At 45.3% G+C, this 11,232-nt stretch overlaps 1 protein-coding gene across 1 annotated transcript in view; it reads right to left on the reverse strand.

Annotated features, from left to right (window-relative positions):
* Positions 1-3,436: 3,436 nt before the first annotated feature.
* Positions 3,437-11,232, reverse strand: part of SORBS1 (sorbin and SH3 domain containing 1) — a 59,685-nt gene continuing 51,889 nt past the window's right edge. Inside the window, exons 25-28 of the mRNA XM_009888755.1 lie at positions 6,552-6,611; positions 5,737-5,927; positions 4,315-4,427; positions 3,437-3,504 (exon numbers count right to left, since the gene is read on the reverse strand). Coding sequence (XP_009887057.1) covers positions 3,437-3,504; positions 4,315-4,427; positions 5,737-5,927; positions 6,552-6,611 — 432 coding nt within the window. The remainder of the gene's footprint in view (positions 3,505-4,314; positions 4,428-5,736; positions 5,928-6,551; positions 6,612-11,232) is intronic.

Here is an 11,232-nt window from a genome sequence, read left to right on the forward strand (position 1 = left end):
GGGGGATTTCCGGAGGGCTGTGACACACCAGCAGGTCCTCTTCCCCTCTCTACATGCCCAGCTCCTGCAGTCACAGAAGCATCTCTGGCTGGTTCCTTAGCAAGCCTGTTAGGATAGCGGCATCAGTAAGTATCGAGGTTCAATAGCTATAGATGAGTCTCCCCTCCCTGGCCACAGCACTGTAAAGTAAGGGCTAGTGACTGCAGCAAAGCAGCGGCCAGGCTACCCTTTTGCTTTTTGTATAGCATAACCTGTGAAACAGAAAAATGGGCTTGCGTCTGTGTGCTTGCTAAGGATGTGAAAATAGCATGAGGCTTTTGCTGTCCTGTTAGTTTGGGTTTAGCATTGGCTTGTTTATAGTTTGACTTCCTAAAATCATCCCGAATGCAGCCATGATGCGTATCTGTCTGCCCGGCCATCCGGTCGCATCACCGCAGAGTTTAAATCTGTTGCCCAATTTTGGCTCAGTCTGAGGTGGAGGTCTCAAAGACATTAAACTCCTTGCGAAAGACCCGCCTTGGGGTGGGCATAGCCCCGCTGAGGCAGCCCGCAGGAGCCAGACGCACAGAGGTGCAGGACGTGCTTTTGTGGTGCTTGTGCATTACGGAGCCACAGCGAGCCCGGCCTGGGCAGCTCAGCTCCCGCCCTCCCTTGCTCTGCTCCTGCGGGGACTGTTCCTTTACACGAGGCACAACCAAAAAGCCCTGGCTAGCTCTCCTGCTGGGCTGGGAGACGTGATGTGCTCACCACAGACCTTGCACAAACCCTTTGATATAGTGCTGCAACCATCCCTGCCTGGTCAGAGTGCAGCTGCTGCAGAAGTCAGTCTTACGGCTTTTGACCCAAGTCAGAGTTAAAATTGCACACATAAACCCAGCATCAACTGACATCCCTTCCCACCGAGGTTGGCATTTGGGGTTTCTTGTCCTACTTAATCTGTGTGGTCTTCTCATCTGAGAGAGAATCACAAAGACCCTTCGTAAAACATTGGACTCAGGTGTGCTCCTGAGCTCCAGGTCTGCACACGTGCCACAGCAGCTGCACCCTGACCCATGTTACAGTGAGATCTGGGTGTAAACCAGCTTTTTCTCTGCATTTACACCTTGGTTTCTTCAAGAAAAAGTCCCAGTCTGCCTGTGGCTCAGCAGGGAGAACTGGTGAGCTCAGGTGAAGCTGTGAAGTGGATCCTCAGCTGCAGGACGCTTGGGAAGCCAACGGCAGACACCTCCTACTCCGTATGGACACAGCCTAAGCCAGCCACACAGCGGCACTAGTACAAAAGTGCATTGCTACAGGAAGCGCAGGAATAGACTTTATTTAATAATTTGTACAAGGAGCACAATACTAATTCAATAGTTCCATTTATTAATTGTCAAATAGTAATCCACTGCAATAAGAAACAAAAAATCAACACAAAAATAAGTTGTGGTTTGTATGTGTGTGTATGTGTGTGTGTGTGTAACTTAAAATGGCAAGAGCAAGAACAAAAAATAAACCTTTAAATGAGTGTGTTATATACAGTCAGTATCATCATGTTACTTCGCTGGATAGATTAATTTGGTGTTATCCAATCATAGCAACAGGCCTAAATATTGCTGCAAATAACTGGAGGGCAAACCCAAAGCAGAAAAACAAACCCATAAATAAGATGCAGGATTAAAGGTAACCCCTGCAGAAAAGAAACAGTGGTGCTTTGTGTCATATCTGAAACCCTTTCATAATGGATATTTTGTGCTAAAACTCTTTATGTGAACATACATGGAATTCCATCATTTAAATAAAAGTGGAAAAAAAAATCCCAACCTTTCACAACTGCCTTTTTTTTTTTCCCTCCCTTCACTCAATGTGTTTAAATTATTTTTCTATACAAGGTAAGTACATTGTCTGTACAAAGTAAAATATACATATTTACAGTCAAACTTCTGAGAAACTGAGTCTTCTCTTCCGCTGACCTGGGCGGAAGACAAGCCTACTCGATTTCAAACCCAGGAGCATGGCTAGTTTATCAAAACATTGCAAGTCGTGCTAACAGTTAGTCGTAGTTACTCTTAATAAATCTGTATAAAAGCATCAGCATAAAAATAGGCATTTTATATTATTAAATACGGCTTATGACAAAATAGCAATCTAACCCTTTGCTATTTGTATGGTAACTGTAGGAAGCGGAGTCTGATAGAACCGGTTTTGTTTATGCTTTTTCTTAATAACAAAATGTCTATCAAAAGAGTATTCATAGTGGATTTACAGGCAAGCAGACAGGCAAGCCATGTTGGTTTTTTTTTCCTCAAGGAAATACGAATCTATGTAACTGGTAATAACTGCTGGGAACAGCTTTCCAAATTGATTAGACTATTTTGTATGCCCAAGAGGCAGCCAAAATGCATGTATTTATTTGAGACCTACCATCAACACTGTAACCAAAAAGAAAAAAAAAAAAGGCACCCTCAGTGATACGTTGCTCAGATTTGTCAGAGCCTCTAAGATTTAATGCCAGGAAGGATGCAAAGCCTTCATCCCAAAGAGTATGCTTCAAAAAGTGTGCGATCCTTTAGGGCCAGCAACAGGGCAGGAGGAGCAGAGAAAGTGAACGGCCGTAGGACTCATGAACAGGATTTGCTCTCACGGATGTTCTGTTTATTGGTTCTATTCTTTGTGCAGATAAATGTCAAAGCCAGGCTGATTTCTCTTTAAAAAACAGGACTGTCTTCATTTTGATGCACACAATACACTCACACACACACACCTCCTGCACAAAAGAAAAACCCTGCAGAGATAGGTAATATGTTATTAAAGGGTTTGGGGTTTTTGCGCATTTGCATTACGTTTTGGCTGACCCCTCTGGATTAAACCACCGGTCCCAAACTCCTTTTCAACACAGAGCTCTGCAGTTTAACCGTATCAGCTGTCCTCTGCCTGTGCCGGGTCTTAAGGTGCATGACATGAAGGAAGGGTTGTCTGTGGAAGTGGAAGGCAGAGCAAAGTGAGTCTTCAGCAAGGCAGAAACCGGGCGGAAAGCCTGGCCTCCCTCACCCTTGCCAGTGAAAGGGAGCAGCTGCAAGGCTGCACGCCGCCCCGAAGCACTATCGTATCTCAACACACAAACAAAACCTATACCATGTGCTTCCCTGAAGCCTTCTCAGAGGTAAGTACTCCATACAAATTAAGATTATCACCAGAACTCTTGCTGAGGAGGGGAGAGGAATACACAAAGGCAGCACTGTAAACTAGAAACTGTCTCTTCTTCAGCAAACAAATCACCCCCTGAATCCGTGGAAGCAGGGCTACACATTCAACTCAATACTGTACCACATTACCACATCCTCCTAACACATCTCGTCTCTTGTCTATTACATTCATAAATTGTCTGTTTCTTCGCTGTTTTAAAACTCCATCTGGAAAACAACCCCATCACTGTCGCGGTGGGATCACTGTTCTTTTACAGGTACAGAAGCTTCACATAGTTGCCCGGGAAGGTGCCAAATTGCCTCGTTCTCCTGGATGTACCTGTCGCAAAATAAAACACAAGGAAGCCAGAGTAAGACAGAGCCATGGAAGGAAGGCTGAGGGGTTTAAAAAAGTAGAGGTCACAACCTTTTCTGCCTGCAGGCATTGCTTTCTGAAAGTAAATAGGAGTCCTGGTCAAAGAGCCTTTTGGTATAGACAAGATGAGAACTAGTTCTGCTACCAATCAACTTTGGTCTTCCCTCTGAACAATTACTAAGGTGCTGGTGAAAGCTCCTGGGCCTACAGGCTAGGAGCCAAACTCCTATCAGTGTAAATGAGCTACTCTCCCTCAAGAAGAGATAACAAGCCTAGATTTGCACTGTTGAGGTGGAGAACACTGTCCAGGCTTGCATTCTTTGAAGGTAAAGGGCTAAATTTTGCTAAACATACAGCTACAGATGAGGCTGGATTTTCAGGGACTGGAACTCTCATGTGTGTGTTCCCTTCGTCCCCTACTTGCCACTTTTTGTAATTTGTCATGGCTCCATCAGCTTTCAAAAAGCTACAGAACTCCAGTTCTCCTTGTTTCCTTCTGTTGCTCTGCCATCTGTGTGAGCAAGAAGGATGAGGAGGAAGAGGGGAACTGGGAAATTAAGAGGAGAAAAAAGGAAAAACTAGAGACCTAGCAAGGAAAACAAAGCTCCACCACCCCGCACCCCAATTTTAATGTTATTGGTGGGAAAAGATGAGAAATTGTGAAAAAAGTTGAGTTGATTTTGAGCCCGCAAATGAAGGCAACTTCCAGACACTCCGCAAAATTGCTCATCTGCATCTCAAAAAGCCCTGCTGACAGGCAAGTGTCACACTCACCCACAAACCAGCCGTCATCACATTTCTCCATGACATCGACAATGTCACCGTCCCTCAGTTCCAGCTCATCATCGTTCTGAGGAGTGTAGCTGTAGAGGGCTTGGTAGCTAACTCTAAAACCAGAAAGATACTGCGCATTAGCCATTGGATTGCCCCGATATCCCCTCAAAAGGAGACGTCTCCTTCCCCTTTCTAACTCCTACTGTATTTTTTTCAGTGCAGTCTGGGCCTGTGTTTCCCATGGAGAGGTGGAAGCCAATTGCATTAAATTGGCTGTTGTCACAAGGCCATGACAGTAAGAAGTGTCACGCCTGCACTGTGTGGGGTATGGGGAGAGTTTCTGTTTCCCTTCTGCCATGTAATTGTCTCCGTAGACTACAACAACCAGAGTCGTCCTAACGTGCAGCACCTCGAGAGTGTATGAGTGCAGCCACCCCACTGAATGCAAGCCAAAACCTGGATACACTCAATTCCTGGGCTAAATGAGATGTCTCTCCCCTTGCACAGAGGCAGGGCCATGAATGACCAAGTGGCAATGTGAAGGAGTTTAGAAGCAGATACTGCCTACTCTACTGCACCAAGGTTGCTGTAAAAATCATAGCTGAGGAGGTATGGTCCAAACAAAAGCTAAGGTTGAATCCTGCCCTGAGATACCACTTGCACCAGAGGCACTATGTATTTATCAGAAAAGAACTTTATGGAGTGGAAACAATCTCTGTGCAAATTTGGGGAGGCTTGCATCCCCTGGCTGCAGGGAGTGAAAACAGAGCTGATGTGAGCCTTTCCATCCTGCTTAAAAGTGGCAGGGGAAAGAAAAGACTCCTTTCAGGAGCCAACTGCCAATGAACTGCAGTCCCAGCACATAGTGCAGGCTACTAGTCTCAAACCCATCAGTGAAAGGCCCCACTAAGCTTAATGACAGCTCCGGGTTTAAACCCACCAGATAGTTTTGAAAATCTCAGCCTTGGTCTCTCAGAAAATTCAGCCACCGATTCATCTGCAGAACTGGCCAACAGAGCATTGGTGGCATTGGTGTTGGGACTGGTCACTGTACTGTGAGAAGCTAAGAACAGGGGTGAACATATTGACCCATGCCGTATGAGCCAGTAGATATTAATTTGTCTCCAGCTTCACGATGCAAAGATATCAAGATAGTCTCCAAAACCAGCATGAATCAAGTGCCCAAAAGAGACCCAGTCCTGGATTATGAGGTCATTGTTTCAGGCACTATACAGACACAAAGGTCCCAGTTTTAAAACTACTTTTTCTGATGATGTGGCTATTTTTGTTCTTTAAAAAAATGCTGATACTTTGCCATAATTCTAATTTAACTCCTGTGATGCTGAATCTTCCACACCTCCCCATCTTCACCACCAGTCAGAGACAAGGCCCCTGGAAGAGATGGGAGCCAAAACAACTTACATGTCTCGTGGTGTTTGACTTCTGTCAGGGCTGGCTCCTTGCTGCTGTGCTTGAGGTTGCTGAGAAATGATGAGAGATGGTTTATTGTCATTAGAGGTCACCTTGTGCCGAGAGTCAAGAGGCTGAGCAATAGTACTGCAGTAATGAACAGACTTTTCTGCAATGTTTATGATCTCATTGCAAACAGCTTCCTGCGTGGTAGGCAGCATTGACATCCAAGAACACCCAAAGAACAGTCAACAGGGGGGAGGGAGGGGAAAATATAGACAAGAAGAGATGGGACATCCCAGATGCAGCACATAAGTCCAGTAAAAACAAAACAAAAAAAAGAGTTGTAGATCCAGGTAAATATCCAGGTAGTGGAGTGCAGAAGGGATCCAGGTGTAAGCATGGAAAAACAGGCAAGATACAGAAGAATTTGGCATTTAGTTTGAAGATTTGAAACAAATACATATGCATATATTTTTAAAAGCAGCAGCATAAGAGATTGCAATTAGTTATGCAGTGGCACCATTGCAAATGCTATGAAGTCAGTTCAAGAATGCAAGGCGGGCTGCTCTGTTCATGCATTTTGCTTCATTTAACTCATACCCAGGGACTGGCAGCACAATTAGCCCAACTTCTCATTGCCTATGAATAATTTTGGAAGTGCTAAATTCCCTTTTTCTGTTGCGAACAAAACAATATATGCAAATAGATAAATATGTACCTACTTTGCAGCTAAAAATGGTGCTGGCATTTTATCTCTACTGAGGTGTTACTGTCTGGGTGAAGAGAGTCTAGGACTACACATCTGATTTAAACAGTGGCCTTACCACATAGCTCTTTTCAGACTCTGTGAGATCTGGTCCAGCTCTCAATGAATGGTGGGAAGGCTGTGTGATCACCAAGCAAATGATAAGGAAGACATTTTAGCAGATGTTACATCGGTCAGAATTAAAAAAAAAAAATAATTAAATGGAGTGCAGACAACCAAAGAAAATGAACAACTCTTCCCCTCCCCACCCCAACACCACGCTTCTTGGACAACACGGTCTTTTGTTTACACAAGAGACATTAAGGCTACAGTAATGCAACTGCACTGCAGCACACAGAATACTGCAAAGAGAAAAGTGACAGCAAAACAGAAGCTCAGAGTGGAAGGTTATGGACACCGCTACAACCAGAAATGGTACATAGAGTCATACTGCATTCCTGTAGGGGGAAAAAAAAACAAGGACAGAAGCACATACTTGAGAGCATCAAACTTGAAAGGCCAAAAGCATGCTGAGAGGAATCTGCTGCTGTTTTTAGAAAAGTCCTCAATGACTTTGACACAGGAGAGAACAGTAACTCACTCGCTTCTTAAAAAAGACCAGCTCAGGTCCTCAGAAGGCACAGTGCCGTGTACCCCCATCAAAATCACTCCAGCTTGTAACAAGCCAGGATCTGAGCTGCTCTGTTAATTCCCACAACAAGGCAGAGCTTCAGGACAGAGGAGGCCCTGACCAGAAAACCCAGCTCCAAACACCACCACGTGTGAAGCTTCTGGACTCTGCCCTGCCTCTCTTCCCCAGTTACACCTCTTCACAGGGACTCGAGTGTCGCAGGGCACAGCAAGGAAAATCAGGGTGTTTGGGGTTGGAGGTTTGATGGGGAAGGGGAAGGTCACTGAGAAAGCCACACAGGTATGCAGTGCCTGGTTTTGCATGCTTTTTGCATGTTCAAACACCTACTGAAAGCAAGGGGCGTGCTGCAAGCAAATGGGATGTCTGAACTAGAGTAGGGTTATTTGTACTACCTGCAGAACTGTGGCAAAGTGGATAGAGTAAGGTACAGAGCATTGCCATCCTCTGTCATCATTCAACACAATTTTCAACCCAAATTCCAAAGTCCTAAATTTTTATGCTTTCCCCCCTCCGCTTTGTTCACTTCAACAATGCCCTTCAGTAAAGGCTTGCTTTCTCATGGCGGCCCGAGACAGAGCAGAAGCAGAGGATAAAGAAATTTGTGACACCTTCAGCCCACGCATGCTCAAAGAGTTTGGAGAAGTGCAGGGTGATGAGCTCATCCCTGTCTAACTCCTATTCTCAAAGCTCCTCTGAACCACATCTTGGACCTCTGGAGCTGTGCCCATCATTGTATTAGAGCAAACCGTCTCTTTTCTTGAGGACTGTGACCCACTCGAGGCCAACCCAACCCCACAACAACTCCTTTGTAGTCAGCTCTACTGTCTGGAATCTGGGATCACTGCCCTAAGAAACAATGCTCTGTTACAGTGTATAATTTCTATAGAGAGAAAATGAAATGTAAGTTGGATCGGCTAATTGCAATGGAATTCTTGTTCAAAGCATTTACTGTGGAGCCTGAAATTGTGACAGGATTTCTGGAAGTCATTTCTGCCTGTCTATCATCAGCCCTGAAAGCCAAATGAAATAATTAGAATTTTAAAATAAATATTGTGCAGACAAACTGGATACGGTGCATCAAATCTGATGAGATCAGAGCTAACTCAGGTGGTCAAGTAGCTGGGAAAACTAATTTCCAGGCTGAGGTGAGAGGCAGCTGTAAGAATTTTATATATATATATATATTTTTTTTTTTTAATTCAAGAATGTGCTTCTCTGCTCCATACTAATAAATTGACTGCTGGAATTGCTCCATGAGCTCCTAAGACCATGCGGTCCATTTCTCATTGATTACTTGTGACCTCCCTGACCAGCTTTTCCTACAAAAAGCATTAATAACTATGAATTAAATTAGTTATTTGAAAGCTAAAAAATTTACAATACCTCTGAATGCTTCATGGTGTGGGCTTATATCTGTAATACCAGGAGGTGCAGCCTACCAGCACCAGAAACTTGGCCATGTTCCTTTTCCTGGCAGGATCCCCATGGGGACTTCCATGAGGCAGCTGGGCAGAGGCAGAGGCCAAGCAGCCCCCAGTTCCTGACAAGACACACGACTAAGCGGATCCCCTCTGGCCTTTACTCCAGAAATCCAGGCAGCTCCTACCGAAGCAGTGGGTGTCTCTGCACTAACTCCCAGCGCTACAGCAGAGCCCTACAGTGAGGTGATGAAACACCCCGAAGTCAGCAGTTACGCAGCATTAGCCGAATAGGATGAAAAACTGACCAGAACAGATCCTATGATTTTAGGCTGGAAATGTACCACCCACTGCTTCAAACAAGTGACCCTGATAGCATGGCCTAGATGGCTTTTTTTAAGTTCTATTACTCTTACAGGGAGTAATGACGGGGAAAAGAAGAGTTACAGGTCCAAATGCTCTTCAAACACAGATTCAGGAAGCCCATGTACTACCTACAGTGTGCCAGGGGCAGCTGAGGAATCAGTGAGTGTGGCGCACAGCTCCAAAGTATAAAATGCAGAGGTTCCCCCAAAACACTGAGCCAGCTCTGCTGCTGCTCGAGGTAAACTGAGGGCCCTAGAAGTTACCAAGTACTCACAACCTGTGAGCACAACTCAACTCCTACCCCCTCAGCCACACTATGTGCTTTGTTAAGACTAAGTGCGTAAACTTCAGCAGGTGCTGAAGTGTCTATGCCTCTGTGTCTACAGACTATATAAATATGCGGCACAGCCATTCGCAAAGCACAGCTGACCACTGTTTCCACCTCATATGGAGTTTGAGGATGGATCTAAAGGGCACCACAGGTTTGTAAGAATACCAGGAAAAGGTTATACGTTAGGAGCTGAGAAAAGCCCCGAGGCAGGTTTTTACTGTTAGGAAGAAAGATGCTGGGGTTACTCAATAGTGCTCTCCCTGCTCCTAGCCAAGGCAAGCATCGTCAGCGTGTCTATCCATTGCAGCTCTTGTTTATGGGTCTTCTTCCATCCCTTTCTGGTGGAAGTTAAAGGACCACATAAGCAAAAAGAAAGCTAAGCAGAACAGATTAACAGACAGACAAGACAGACAAATTGGTGTCCCCTCAGAGCAGAGCACAGGTCAGCAGCGATGCTCCCACATGTGAATGGAGAACCATAAGCAGGGAGGACTCCCCAGCGCAGCCAACAGAAAAAATAAAACCTCTGCACACACCAAGCCCCAGCTCTGGTGGAAGTGAGGGGAAAGCTGGCCAAAGAGCTCTCACAAAGGACACTGAAAAGGCTCCAGTGCGGAGCAGCCTGACCTAAAGCCTGTCAAAGTCAATGGAAGGACTCCCCAGGCCCTGGATCAGAAGTAGAAGGCTGTGCGTACAGCAGAGAATTGCATCTCCCATGGGGAACAGGTACCAAAACCTGCTGCACGCTGCGCAGCTCTGGCTTGGACAATAAATGGCATTGGGCAGAAACACCACTGTGCTGAACATGTGGATCAGCAGAAAACCACTTGGGGGGGATAAAAGCTTACCTTGGGAGATGGTGCTAAGTAATGAATGTGCTAAGCAAGTGTAGCTGCTCAGTCCTGGGGAACATGGGGTCTGAGCATCCTCCTCATACGCTCTCCTCTCCACCAGCACAAAGCAGGTCACCACTCCGCCTGAGTGGTTTTGTACAAGTGGAAAGGAGCAGACAGCCCCCTGCCGACATCCCTCACGCTGCCGGGCGATGCAGGGACGCTTGTCCAGCTGCTCCTGCCTTCCCCACAGCCGCAGTCTGGCCCCGGGGCCAAAGCTACTGCACTGCTCACACACAGGTTAGCACCACGGCTGACTGTCACACTGTGCTAGTACCACCTCAGAGTAAAACAGGAATTACACCAGCAAATTTCTGAGGGTCCCTTGAAGCAAATTAATTTGATAGATTACATTACTGGTTAATACCATGTTTTACTGGAATATCGAAACAAATTGTCTATCAAGTTATACTTGAAATATCTTTCATATGCTGTGGGCTTGTTCTTTTTTCTTTCTAGTTTGGACTGTGAAACCAAAGAAAAGGGAATAACTTCAGAACAGCTAGAAGAGCCATTGCACAGTCCTTATCTCAGCCCCTCTACCAAAGGGATCTTATACCTGCAAAAAACGCTGGGGCAGAATTTCATAACTGGGGGGGGCTTCTATAATGAGAAAGAAAACTAAAATTCAAAATGGTAAAATACCTCAAACACCAGGGATGGACAGTAATGGAAACTAAACCCAAATGTAATGTCTCATTTCCATGTCTACTAAGTGCTCTTCTCATTTGATTAAAATCAATGAAAAGGTGACAGATTTTTGAAAAGGCCCCCAGGGTAGTACATGCAGCTCTGCTGAAGCCATCAGCCTCTGTATGGGTCACACAGATAATGAGAAGTCATTTGTACATATAAATACTGCTCCTACTCCCTAAGCAACTGCAGACCCAGAGCTGGAAAGGAGGTCAAGACTACTGCTGATGTCACACACGGTTTTACATTAACACTAATAATGCTCTGATTGTCAAGGTATATGAAACAGAAATTTTGGCTTGACTTCGACTGCAAGGAAAGGCCAAAGGGTCCTATTACAACCAGGTGCAACACCCAAAATAGAACTAACTGCATGCTAGCCAGCACTCAGGAGAAACATCTTTCCC

This window comes from Charadrius vociferus, unplaced genomic scaffold (genome assembly GCF_000708025.1).
Source record: "Charadrius vociferus isolate BGI_N301 unplaced genomic scaffold, ASM70802v2 scaffold436, whole genome shotgun sequence".
Classification (NCBI taxonomy): Eukaryota; Metazoa; Chordata; class Aves; order Charadriiformes; family Charadriidae; genus Charadrius; species Charadrius vociferus.